Raw genomic sequence first — 13,886 nt, 5'->3', positions numbered from 1 at the left:
GACAGGAGGGTAAGAGGGGAACAGGTGGGGGTACCCGAAAGGGCGGGAGCCGCCATCTCCTCCTGCCTCCTACCTCTTCACAAGTCGAATGGAAAGCCCCCCAGGAAGCAGAGACTGAAGAGGAGAGGCGGGCGCTGAAGCACGATCAGAGTTTTAGCTGTACTAACAGCTCCCAGACAAATTGCTAATAATTCATGATTGCGGGTTCTTGGCAGTAAGGGCACACTCTGCAGACGGCCTCTTCTGCTGCTAACAGAATCTGATTTTCAGTGTGAAAAATGGCTGAAGCATTCAGAAATGGTCCAGTCATGCACCTCATTAACACACACATCCACACACTCCACACGCTAAAGAAAGCTTTCATTATCTCTACAGCAAATCTTTTTTTAAAAATCAGGTCTTCCGGGCTGTTTTCTTTTTTTCTTTTTTTAAAATTTTTATTGAGGTATAGTAGCTTTACATTGTTGTATTTGTTTCTGCTGTACAGAAAAGTGAATCAGCTATATGTATACACAATCTCCTCTTTTTTGGATTTCCTTCCCATTTAGGTCACCACAGAACACTGGGTAGAGTTCCCTGAGCTATATAATAGGTTCTCATTAGTTGTCTATTTTATACATAATATCAATAGTGTGTATATGTCAATCCCAATCTCCCGATTCATCCCCCTGCCCTAAAGCTGTTTTCCTTGTTTTTGCATGGCTAACAGCAAAATTCACAAAAGCTTACAAAAAGCTGGAGAAAAGTGGGTTCAGTGCATGGGCCAGATGAGTCTGGCAAGTTGAGATGTACATTCCCTTGGCATTGGCTAAGTGCTTTTTCCCCCTCTTCACAGTGGCAAGGCCGAGCCGCCAGCTTCGACAGCGAGAGTTCGTGCCCGTCTCCGAAACCACCTCCGACACCATGAGCTGCACAGCGGCGACCAGGCTGCACGGGCGAGACTCAGCAGCGTTCTTTTTGCAGTCGTTCAACCGTCTAAATACAGTGTTGCGCCGCAGGCAGCGGGGGCAGCACGCCTCTCACTCCAGAGTCTTAGCTGCCCCTGTGTCAGTCAAGGCAGAGACACTTGTCGTGTGGTCAGAGCTGTCCTAGTCTTTTCTGTCTCCCAAGGTGATGTTTTCATGGTTCTTTCACTTTTTATGGATCTGCTGTCAAGAAGAAAAGAAGAGAAAAACAAAGAGGGGAGAGCCCAGATGTTGGTTCTATTAAATACAATGTAAAATAATCGTCTTTGGTGGGAAGGTGGTCTGAATTTCTGAAATTTTGTGTCTCCACTGAGCTCCATAACCCCGGAGGAGAAGGATGAGCAATGGCTGCTTTGTTCAGTGGCCCATGGGAAGCTGCACATCTGGCCAAGAGCCTTTACAAAGGTGACTTATGACTCTTAGAAGCTCTTTGTTGATGTGACATAAACCAAGGTGCAGACTCCTGGTCCCATGTTGAAATCGCGAGCACTCAGAGCTATCTGTGGACCTTCAACTGGTTGGTTGTGCAGGGCTCCTGGCTCCCCATCCTTGTGAACTTTCCTCCTGGATTGAACGTGACTCGATCCCTCATGGGAGCTGAGTCGCTTTCGTTAGGAATGGTTCTGCTGAAACAAAACATGCCATCTGTTTTCTGGTGCACCATAGTTAATGACCACATTTGTTTGAAAACAGAATCTTTGTTCTCAAAAATAACCTTCGTTGTTAAAAAAAAAAAAGGAAGCACATATGTTCTGGAATGATTTCTGTGTTATACATAGCTTTCTAATTCCATGAAGTATCAAGCAGCTGTTTAAAATGCCTAAACAGATCAAAGAAAAACCTACATAAAATGTTCTTTTCTGAATGGGAAGTTTTGAAATCCAGTAGGTGGAGTGTATCTTTCTATGAAGAGTACCTTCTTGATTGAAACCAAGTCAGCTTAAGTCTATTTCAGCCACCTTGGCTCTGGGACAATGTTCATCTTAAACTTTAGTTCTATGAATTATTAAGTATTTCAGTGTTTGTTTCAGTGGTAGTGAAGGATTTTTTTTTTTCTTTAAATCTCTACTGTAGGTCAAATTCAGTTTAGGAAAAAAAGTATGTTTGAACTGTTCTGTATTGTAATCGTACATTTCTGTTGAGTTAATTAGTGGCCTTCCCACCAACCCTCTAGAACTAGGTTGATTTGCTCCATCAGTCTGGTAAATGTGCGGGTGGGTCTTCCCTTCTGTGTGTAGCTGAGAAATGCCAGTTTCTAGAGCTGTGTGTGTAACTTGCAAGAGGCTTTCTAGAGCTGTGTGTGTAACTTGCAAGAGGCAGGTCTGCTGAAGAAGTGCTTCTTTCAACAATGGAAGGTCAAGAATGTAAAAACTGTTCACACACCTTGTGTCTTACTCTTTATATGTGACACATGCTTTAGGAGCAGCAACTCAATAAAGCTACCCTTGTTTTAAGTCAAGTTATCAGATTTCTGTGTTGATATAACTTTGAATAGTGTCTTCTAATCCTCAAGATGACCAAATTGGGCAGGAGGTAACAAGATATTGTGGCAAAAGAGGTTTTCAGCTTTAAAAAATGTAGGTAAACCCAGAATTCACCCTGTACTGAGCTCTAGGCTGGGGCTAATATGGCACTGATATAAAGACAGGTTTTCTCCCCAAATGTCTTGTGATTGATAGGCTTCTCAATCAAGTCATCTTGCAGCTGGATTCTCTTGAGAGTGAGGAAAAACTCCAGGTCGTGAAAAGACTTCCAATGGGCCATGAGCTTCATTCTTGACTCTAGAATGATCCCATCAAGGTGGCCATTTCAATCATTTGGCAGATGCTACAAGTCCCGAAACAATGAAGGAGCCAGAAATTTATGTGAAGGGGTCCTTCTAGAAGTGAACTCGAAATGCACATGCAACTGTCCATCATCTTCAAACCTGGAGGCAGATGAGGATGCTGCCTTAGAGTGGTTCCTTCTTGGAGAAGGGAGTGTGATCAGTGTGAATCAGGTAAGAGTTACTGCTCTTAGACGTTCCTTTTATGTCCAAGCAACTGTCTCACATGAGTGAGCCTCCCAGAGCCTTTGGAAGTGCCTTTGGAGCTGCTCCCTGAGCAGCTTATGGTCAGCCTCCACACCACCCTGACCAACTGCTACCACTCCTGCTTCAGCAGTCTTGATAAATGTCTATAGGCTGGGAAGCCCACCCCAGGGAGGCTCTCAGCTCTGGAACCCCATCCCCAACATCCTCAAGGGAGACCAGTACTCAACCCAAAGTGTGAATTTATGCCAATTTCACTGTCTACCCTGATCTTTCTCCCTCACAGATGAGAATACAATGATTACAAGTTGCAGAATGACATGACATACAAAATTGATTCATTTGTCATCTTCCTCTGCTAGGAGAAACATCTTTCTTGGGTTGGTGATGTGAACTTTGCTGAAGTCATGACATGTGTATGCGTGCTCAGTCACTTCAGTCATGTCCAACTCTTTTGCAACCCCATGGACTGTAGCCCACCAGGCTCCTCTGTCCATGGGATCATTCTTGACTCTAGAATGATCCCATCAAGATGGCCATTTCAATCATTAGGCAGATGCTGCAAGTCCTGCCACTATGAAGGGGGCAGTGGGCTTCCTGGGTTAGGAGCCCAGAAGTTTATGTGAGGGAGTCCTTCTAGAAGTGAGCTCAAAATGCACATGCAACTGTCCATCATCTTCAAACCTGGAGGCAGATGAGGATGCTGCCTTAGAGCAGTTCCTTCTTGGAGAACAGAGTGTGATCAGTGTGAATCAGGCAAGAATACTGGAGTAGGTTGTCATGCCCTCCTCCAGAAATCTTCCCAACCCAGGGATTGAACCTGCATCTCCTGTGTCTCCTGCAGGCAGTTCTTTACCACTAGTGCCACCTGGGAGGCCCCAAAGTCACGATAACCAGGGCCTTTTGCAGATCAGTTTGTTTTTTTTTAATGCAAAAGTGAAAGTCAGTCGTGTCCGACTCTTTACCCCATGAACTATACAGTCCATGGAATTCTCCAGGCCAGAATACTGGAGTAGCCTTTCCCTTCTCCAGGGGATCTTCCTAACCCAGGGATCAAATCCACCTCTCCTGAGTTGCAGGTGAATTCTTTACCAGCTGAGCCACAAAGGAAACCCAACAATACTGGAGTGGATAGCCTATCCCTTCTCCAGGGGATCTTCCTGACTCAGGAATCGAACTGGGGTCTCGTGCATTGCAGGCAGATTCTTTACCAGCTGAGCTATCAGGGAAGCCCTTTAAATGCAAAGTTTCTTTTATTGAGCAGTATTTCCAGGCTGAAGAATGCCTCTCTCCCTGTGTCCCCTTATCCTCAGGATGTTAATTAATTGCATCGTCATTTACAAAATTATTGTTAATTACTGCTTTGTGTCTTCCCACCCCTGTCACAGCCTGGAGTTTTTGTTCAATTAAATCTCTCTCTCTTGCCCATTTCTCTTGTCACTGTACATTGCTGAGGTTTAGCAAGTCAGCACATACACAGGATACTGCAAAGCGTTTACTTTTAATCTCTGTTTCACATAGGTAACCCACTTCCCTTCAAAGTACAGCAAAGGAATTGTTTGTTTTTTATTCTGCCCGAGGAATACCTGCATGCCCTGCAAGGCTGGAATATACCTGGAGTTTTGTCAGACATGTGGCTCACAGAGTATTTGGTACACAGGGCTCTGCTGTTTCCTCAGCTCTTTGGCTCAACAAGCAGCCCCTCCAGATGCTGAAGCTTCTCCAGGGAAGCGGGTCACATACTCATGTGGGGAAAGTGAGGTGCTTTCGTCTACTTTGCAATACTAGATGAGAAAATCCTGTTGCAGACTCGAAATTAAAAAAAAAAAAAAAACTTAATGGAATAGCCTCTCTGCTCACCCCCAGCTTTTAATTAATTTAGAAAGCAGCCCATAGAGTGGAAAGTTCTCTCCCTTCCTGCACATCTGCATCTAAAATTACTGGCACTCCACAGTGAGATGCCACCAAGGGAGCTGAACTGCTGAGAGAAGCACTCTGCTGCCCAAAGAGGCGGCTTCCTCTTGCTTCTGCCATCCCATCAGATCACCCGCTAGCCACTGGCGTTTGATGATGTGCTAGTCACATCTAAAGCAGATCAGCCATCAGGGTAAATGGGTTGGGCTGGCTGGGCTGGGTTATGCAATAGTAACAGCCTTCATGTTTCAGCAACTGCAAACAACAAAGACTTATTTCTCATTCAAGCTTAATGTTCATCATGGAGGTTCTGTTCATGGGATTGATTCAGGGAAACAAAGCGGCCAACGCCTTAGACAATGCCAGTTGCCACGCCTTAGGGTAAAGAGCATGTGGAAAGGTCTCATCCTGGGTTCAGTGCTCTGGCTTAAAAGGAACACACGTCACTTCCCTTCACAGTTCATTGCCCAAAACTATTTGTGTGGCCTCCAAAACATAAGGGGTTCAAGCAACCAGAGGAAAAGGAAGTAGAAATATTTAATCATCAGCATGTGGGAAGACCACTGTGAACTTTGCAGACCCATGAAGGGTGACAGCTACTGAAGGATTGATTCAGAGACACTAATAAAGGGAAACTGTAGTCTATTTATTTTTGCATGAAATCAAGAACTGTGCCTCAAGTCTCGCAGATGTATGTTGGGCAACACAACTGTGCTAGCCTCAGACTTAAATCTTGCCCACAAAAAGCTTTCTAGTCTAGTAACATAAGTAACTCTTAATCCAAGGTAGAAAGTGGTCAGTATCGGAAGGGAGATGAAATAAAAGACTATGGAAATACAAAAAAGAATAACATAACTCTGCAGATTGAGTTGGAGAAGGCAATGGCAAGCCACTCCAGTACTCTTGCCTAGAAAATCCCATGGATGGAGGAGCTTGGTAGACTGCAGTCCGTGGGGTCGCTAAGGGTCGGACACGACTGAGCGACTTCACTTTCATTTTTCACTTTCATGCATTGAGAAGGAAATGGCAACCCACTCCAGTGTTCTTGCCTGGAGAATCCCAGGGATGGGGGAGCCTGGTGGGCTGCTGTCTGTGGGGTCACACAGAGTCGGACACGACTTAAGTGACGCAGCAGCAGCAGCAGCAGATTGAGTGACAGCTCAAGGAATGAGGCGCCCTTGATCTAGGATGGGGAGAACTGGCGGACGTGGAAGTTGTGAGGAGGAGGCACATTCCCGACTGAGGAGTCTATACAGGTAAAGACCCAGAGCAGTGGAATTCCCAGAGCTGTCACTCAGCCTGCATCTAGGGGAGACAAGGAGCCCCTGAACACTTGCTTGCCTTGTCTGCCCAGGCAAGATGCTGGACTGCTCTCCCAAGGAATACTCCTTTCCCCTGCCCTGGCCCTTGCCTAGTTCTTGCCAGCTGCCTCCCCTGGGAAATGGACCTGCTGCTCCTCCCTTCTCCATTTCAGGCTTGACTTCTTCTCCCAAAAGGGCTGATCACCTGGAACTTCAAGACTCGCCTGAATTTGAGACTTGGTCCAACTGTCACACCTCATCTAACTGTCACACCTCATCCACTTACCCAGCCTCACCTTCTAAGGTTATTATTCAGCCACAAACCACTCTGTTTAGTCGCTCAGTCATGTCCAACTCTTTGCGACCCCACCGACTATAGCCCACCAGGCTCTTCTGTCCGTGTGATTTCCCAGGCAAGAATATTGGAGTGAGTTGCCATTCCCTTCTCCAACAAGCCACTTGGGCCTTCACAATTTGTCCTGTGTCCTGCTCTGCTCCTCTTTGAAGTAAGCCCTATCCAAGTGTCTGATCTTATACCAGAGGGAACAGGACTGGCCTCTCCCTGGCTTTCCTCTGGCTAGTCACAGCTGCACCCCCTGCATGGATGTGGCAGGTCCACAGGCAGAGACTCACAAGTGGACCTAGGGCTGGGCTAGCATAGGCAGTGCACAGGGAAACAAGGGCGCCTGTGCAGGATGTGATGTTCACAGACAGAAAACACCATGGTGCTGATAGTTGAGATCTGAAAGAAGGGAGAGGGTCACGGGATTCAAAGTTGGTCTTACACTTGAGGCACCAGAAAAGTGATGGCGCCTTCCATGGAAACCAGAAACTCAGCAGAACAAGGGATAAACTGATGAGTCCAGTTTGAGCCCACCTGAGTTTGAGATGCTGGAGGACTGTCTAGCAGACAGCTGCAGTCAACATGTAGCTTGGCAGAGAGGTCAGGCATGAGATGTTAATTTATAGAAAGCTCACACACCAAAATGAGATGTGAAAACAGAAGGCTGATGCTGCCATGCTGATACAAGCAGAAAAGGAGAGTCTTACAGAGAGGTTCTTCAGGACCCGTCAACATTCAGAGGTCAAGAAGAATGGAAGCGATGTGAATAATAATGGAGATGTGCCCAAGCAAAGCTGATCGATGAAAATGTTAGTGAACAAAAACATCAGTCAAGGGCTTCATAAAATTATTTTTCACAACTAATTAATCCAAAATGCTTTAATGTAACTTGACACCCATCTATTTTCACCCTATCCTTTTTCCCCTCTTCAGCTATGCTTGTGCCTTTTTTTTTTTAAATTGTAGTGAGGTCAGTCCTGGGTGTTCATTGGAAGGACTGAAACTGCAATACTTTGGCCACCTCATGCGAAGAGTTGACTCACTGGAAAAGACCTGATGCTGGGAGGGATTGGGGGCAGGAGGAGAAGGGGACGACAGAGGATGAGATGGCAGGATGGCATCACCGACTCTGTGGACATGAGTTTGAGTGAACTCCGGGAGTTGGTGATGGACAGGGAGGCCTGGTGTGCTGTGATTCACGGGGTCGCGGAGAATCGGACACGACTGAGCGCCTGAACTGAACTGAACTGAACTGAATGGTCCATTGTGTGTATGTACCACACTTTGTTTTCCATTCATCCACAGTGGACATTTCACCATTTGCTCTTGGAATAATGCTGCTGTGAGTACAGGTACACAAGTATCTCTTCATGATTTCAATTTTGAGGAGGCATATACCCAGAAGTGGAATTGCTGAACCTTGATAAATTCTATTTTTAATATTTTGGGGAGCCATCACAATGCTTTCCATAGCAGCTGCACCATTTTATACAAGCAGTGCACGACGATTCCAATTTCTCTCCATCATCACCAGTACTTGTTATCTTTTGATTGTTTTGATGTTAGGCATCCTAATAGATATGAAGTGGTATCTTGTGGTTTTGATTTGCATTTTCCTAATGATTAGTGATGTTGTGTCTTTTCAAGTGCTCATTGGCTGGCTGTATTTCTTCATTGGGAAAATGTCCATTCAAGTCCTTTGGTTACTTTTGAGTTTTTGCTGTTGTTATTGTTAAGTTTTAAGAGTTCTTTATGTATTCAATATATTAATCCCTTATCAGATGTATGATTTGCAAATATTCTCCCCCATTCTGTAGGCTTTTTACTCTGTTGATTATGTCCTTTTGATGAACAAAAGTTTTTAATTTTGATGTCCAACTTGTCTATTTTTTCTTCTGCTACCCGTGCTTCTGGTGTCATATTCAAGAAATCACTGCCAAATCTAATGCCACGATGATTTCCTCCAGTGTTTTCTTCTAAGAGTTTTATAGTTTTAGTCCTTATTCTTAGGTCTTTGATCCATTTTGAGCTAAATTTTGTGTCGGCTGTGAGGTAAGGGTCCAGCTTTATTCTTTTATCATGTGAATATCCTGTTTTTCCTACATCTTTTGCCAAGACTGTCTCCTCCCTATTGAATGATGTTGGCAACCTTGACCATTTGACTATACGTGTAATGGTTTATTTTAGGGCTCTCTGTTCTGCTTCACTGGTCTTTATTTCTGTCTTTTAGCCAGTACCACATTGTTTTGATTATTATAGCTTAAAGTACTATGTTTTGAAGTCAGGAAGTATAAATTCTCCAAGTTTGTTCTTTTCCAATATTCTTTTAGCTCTTTGGGGTCCCTTGGGATTCTATATGAATTTTAAGATGAATCTATTTCTGGAAAAAAAAAAGAATTCATTGGGACCTTGATGAGGGTTACAAATTGATTGACTCTGTAGAGTGCTTCCAGTAGTATTGATATGGGTCCAACTCTTAAGGACACTATAATCACCCACAAGTGCCATTTGCTGACAGTCTGTCCACAAATTCATCCTTGCATCTGGGGTATCAACTGATAAGCAGTAGTTGTGATAAGTGGTACTATTGTAATACTTGGTGCTGGACCAAGTTATGGAGGTCAAATCAGCTAACTAGACCTTTTACACTAAACTCAATTCTTGACAAGTTTCTGTAGAAGTCATCTCCCGTAACTCTCCATGTCCTGACCCAACTCAACCTGCCAACCCAGCTCAGCCCTATAGCCCAATTTCTCCTTCCTGCCCTTTTCAGCCCCAGAAGACACAAGAACTTCAGCTGGACTCATTCCCATGAATGAAGACTCATCTCTTTCTGCGTGAACATAGGTATTCACTCAAGAACACATGTTGAGTACATAGAATATATGAGGTAACACACTAGGGCTGAAGGCACGCAAATTAATAATAACTAACAAACACGAAGCATTTCCTATATGCCAGACACTGTTCTAAGGGCTTTATATCCATTATATCACTTAATTTTTCCTCTAGCCCTAAGAGATTAAGAAACTTGAGATGGGAAGGAGGTTCAAAAGGGAGGGGATATATGTATACCTATGGTTGATTCATGTTGAGGTTTGACAGAAAACAACAAAATTCTGTAAAGCAATTATCCTTCAATAAAAAATAAATTAATTTTTTTTAAAAAAAAGAAATTAGCCCAGGGTCACACAACTGAACCAAGATATCTAAATTCCAGAGTTCACATGCTTAAACGTGATGCCAAGCTGCCTTCTAACATAGCTCTTCAAGGAGCTCACAATTCAGAGGAGGACACAGATAAATAGAAAATTACAATTTGGTCAGGGCAGTGCTAGAGATAAACCAGAGACCGGGAGATGGTGAGGGACAGGGAAGCCTGGCGTGCTGCAGTGCATGGGGTCATGGAGAATCAGACACAAATTAGTGACTGAACAACAGCAGAGAAGGACTGCCTAACCCAGCCATTCGCGCATATCCCCTTCATGATGCACCCCAAAATGCACCCTTTGAGACTTCAGCCTCATCCTTTCTGGAGAGAGCCCTCCAACAGCCTCTTCACGCACCCTCAGTCACACATACTAATCTGATTCCCTATCAGTTACTCCTCCACAGACAGCCAAAGACCTGGGGAGTCTGCCCATCACACCCAGTTCCAGCCAGTCAGCCCATATACGTATTCCATGTTGGACCATGCAAGGAAGAGCGAAGGCTGTACTTCAGCAGCTCTGCTGGAAAGGGCTCATCACTCTATGATGTGCTGCTGCTGCTAGGTCGCTTCAGTTGTGTCCGACTCTATGTGACCCCATAGATGGCAGCCCACCAGGCTCCGCCATCCGTGGGATTCTCCAGGCAAGAACACTGGAGTGGGTTGCCATTTACAAAGCCCACGACGTTAAATGATGAAAAGGGAAACTGATGATGAACTGCCATGTTAGAGGACAGACAGAAGAATTCAGAGGAAGCCTGCAGACTCAGGCATGTGAGATGTCTTCTTGCATCTCTTTCCTTTCAGAACCAGAGCAGTGAGCCTCCTCCTGTAGGGATCTCAGCTGACGGTAAATTAGTACTGGGGAAGGAGGAGTGGGGAGCTATGTGACTCTTTCCCCCGAGGTGCCTCTTTTTTTCTGCACAGATTGGGGAGGTTTGGTGACACATCAGGGATTATCCAGAGAGACACAGCACGCCAGAGTGGGCAGGAGCCTCAGGCACCCTGAGACATGTAGCGATTCTTTCCTCTGTGGCTTCACCTTGCAATCTGTGCCTGACTCAGGTTTGTGGGGACACTTTCAGCTGTGGAGCAATAAGGGATGACAACCCGTGGCTAGGAATTCTAAGTGTTTTTCGAAATGTGAGTTCCTGAGATGACAGAGGACTTGCTAATCATGGTTGAAAGGGCTATGGCCCTTTATACCATGGTCTTTCATCTCCATGGAGAAATTACTGACAATGACACACTGCAGTTAAAATGGATTGTGAAATCAAAAAGCCAGACGAGCTTCAGACACTGCCTTCCTTCAATTACCAGGAACTTTCTTTCCCAGATGATCCAAATTTGAGTGACTTACTATGCAGAGAAGTTCTTCCTATAACCTCTGGTCTCAAACCTAGAGCTGCCCCGATGCTCCCAGGGGCTCTCTCCCCTGCAATGAAGTAGGGGTGAGGATAGAACTACTTTCTCCAGTCTTTTAATCCCAGCAGCTACCTGTTTCCTGCCAGATTTGCCAAGTGAGGGTGTATTCATCTATGACTCCAATACATCTGGAAAACCCAAGAGCCAAGAAGCGAAAGATCTGCATTGTCCTGTATTATGCTTCCCCAGTCAACCCTGAGTGGATCACAGAACCTCTCTGAGCCTCATTTCCCTCATTCATAAAACTGGGCATAGTTGCTTTGATGGCAGTGGTCAGGCTCTGCCTCAAATCTGCACCCTAAGAGCTTATTGCAGTAGAGCTTATTGCAGTGAAGGCCTGTTTCTTTCACAACTGGGTGACTTGAGAACAAAGGGGCTAAGCCTCTGTGTGGCTCTTAAGCCTGGAGAGGGTCGGAGGGAGCAGGGAGAGGGGAGGTAAGGAATAAATCAAGTGGCTATGTAATTAATTTAGAATACCTTAAGCACTAAATGCTGAAAAGAAACAAAAATGGTGACATTTAATGAATGTGTCAGTCCGTATCTCACTCGTTCCAGCTGTCTCTTTAAATGTCAAATCTCTCACAGTTTTTTTTTTTTCCCTTGCTGCTGGAAGGCTCATGCTAACATCAGCCAATTCTGGCTGATGCCCAGTAGTAGGTCCGCAGGGGCAGGTAATGTCAGAAGTGGGAGGTTCAAGAGGCTGGAACAGAAGACAATGCCCGTCACCGCCCGGAGAGCCAGGCGCCGCAGCTGCTTCCCTGGGGCCCCAGTGATCCATTCTCAGTTCTCTTGGCCCTTCCACCTTCGGGCCATCAACTCCAAAAACACACACCAGGTGTCCACACCCAGGGAAAAACAGTTAGTGTGTGTTTTCATGTCCACCCCCCATCTGTACCTCCTCAAACTTCTCAGAACTTCAAAGTGTTCAAGAGAAAACCTTAGCTGAACTCCAGGAAGAGAGAAAGCCAAGAGCCCGGTTGCTCCAGAGAACTCCAGGCTCAGGAATTTCCATTCCGAGCTGATTGGCCCTTGGTTCAGTCCTCTATAAATACCAGATACAGCTTCAGAGGCAAACGGGAGGAATGAGCCAGCTGGATTTTCACTTTGGGGAGAAAAAAACGTGAAACCAAGTAGCACCGATCGGTTTTCCTCCCCAACTCCATGCCTGCCCCCTGGAGCGAGCCTCCTTGCTTTCAGCCATGGCTGAGCAGCCAGTCTCTTCAGCCTCCCCAGGTACCTAGGTGAGAGGAGGAGGGACAACTCAAATCCAAGTGGAAAACTGGCTGGTCTCCAACCGACCTGGAAGTTTAAGTGGCCTATGCAGTCCTGGAAAGTTCCAGCAACTCCAGCTCATGTAGCACAGTGCAGCTTCTGGCTGGAAGAGCAGAGAAGGGCCAGGCTGTTCTAGGCTGCCTGTGGGGCAGGGCAGGGGGAGCCAGCACAGGATGATCATGGGGGAACAGCTCAAGCTTGGCCAAGCCCAGCTGCGCAGGGAGAACACGGTGACATGCCAGAGGAGGGGCTACCGCCGGTTTGCAGCCGGGTAGTGGAAGAGTCCATGCCAGACCCTCAGGAGAGCCAAACGCACAGGTGCTCCACCGCCCAGGCGTACCCCCACCCAGAGCAGAGCCAAAGCTCACGAACACTCGCCTCCACTGTCTCCTCGCCAGGACGCAAAGCCAATGGCTTGTTAAAGTAAATGTTCCCACTCCATCTCTGTGGCTCCCGGATGGAGTGTTTCCTGCATAATCAGCCCTCCCTTCCTGAGGTTCTCTCCTTACCTGACTCTGGTCTCCTTCATGGACCATTTTGCATCCATCCCAACTCTCATACCTACACCCCTAGAACTAAGAAGTCCCCCAGGCCCAGCGCCTGGCCTCTCTCCAACTCTCTAACCTCTCCCTGGACGATTTTAACCACCACCACCTTCACACCACCTCCTGTCTCTGTGCAGATGTTGGTGGTGGTCTCAGCTGCCAAGACCCACCAGGCCCAAACTGCCACCTGCCACAGACAAGGCCTTTGACATCCAGCTGCAGCCTAAACCCAGTATTTCCCAAAGCAAACTTCTCCCTTGGCTTTCCGTGAACTTTAGCATTGGCCCATTGGTTTAATCCTTGGCTCCCAACTCTCCCTCCATAGGTGACCAGGGCTGTCACTACAGCTTCCCCTGCTCCCCTGCATGTCCCGGTGCCCCATCATGGCAGGCCTGCCAGAGAGAAAACACCTACTGCCAGAGCAAGAGGATTTATGAGCCAAGACTAGAGTCAAGTACCCATATCAGAACACAAGCCTGTGTTTCAGGAAATGGTCTATGGAAAATCAAGAGTCATGGTAATAAGGATGATCTCTAGCAATGACCCTCAAACTTTACTGTGCATTCAAGCCACCTGGAAACTTTGTTTAAAATGTAAATCACTACCACAGGGATTCTAATGCACTAGACATGGGGTGGAGCCTAGGAATCTGTTTTTCAACAAGCCAGCAGATGGGTCTGATGCCAGTGAAGTCCAGGCCCATGCATGGAGGACCATTTGGTCCCAAAATTAGAGTTTGGCTTTACCTGGAGTAGGACAGCTGTTCCTAAACAGGGAAACCCTGACCCAGACCCAGCTCATAGGGTGACTGTGCTCTGAATTCCTGGATTCCACAAGGCAGGCAATCACAGAGGGCTGAGTTCATGGACAGTCTTGGGGTGGGA

General features: G+C 46.2%; 1 protein-coding gene across 3 annotated transcripts in view; it reads left to right on the top strand.

The window, feature by feature from the left end:
* The window catches only part of SYT6 (synaptotagmin 6), a 65,612-nt gene extending 64,705 nt beyond the window's left edge, over positions 1-907 (top strand). For all 3 annotated transcript variants that reach the window (XM_055402917.2, XM_088834886.1, XM_088834889.1), the window contains one exon: positions 836-907. In XM_055402917.2, coding sequence (XP_055258892.1) covers positions 836-907 — 72 coding nt within the window. The remainder of the gene's footprint in view (positions 1-835) is intronic.
* The last annotated feature ends 12,979 nt before the right edge of the window (positions 908-13,886 follow it).

Source organism: Moschus berezovskii, chromosome 4 (genome assembly GCF_049115385.1).
Source record: "Moschus berezovskii isolate FMDL1 chromosome 4, NW_MosBer_1.0, whole genome shotgun sequence".
Lineage (NCBI taxonomy): Eukaryota > Metazoa > Chordata > Mammalia > Artiodactyla > Moschidae > Moschus > Moschus berezovskii.
Note: the sequence above shows the minus strand (reverse complement) of the source record. Positions and strands in the feature narration are given on the sequence as shown.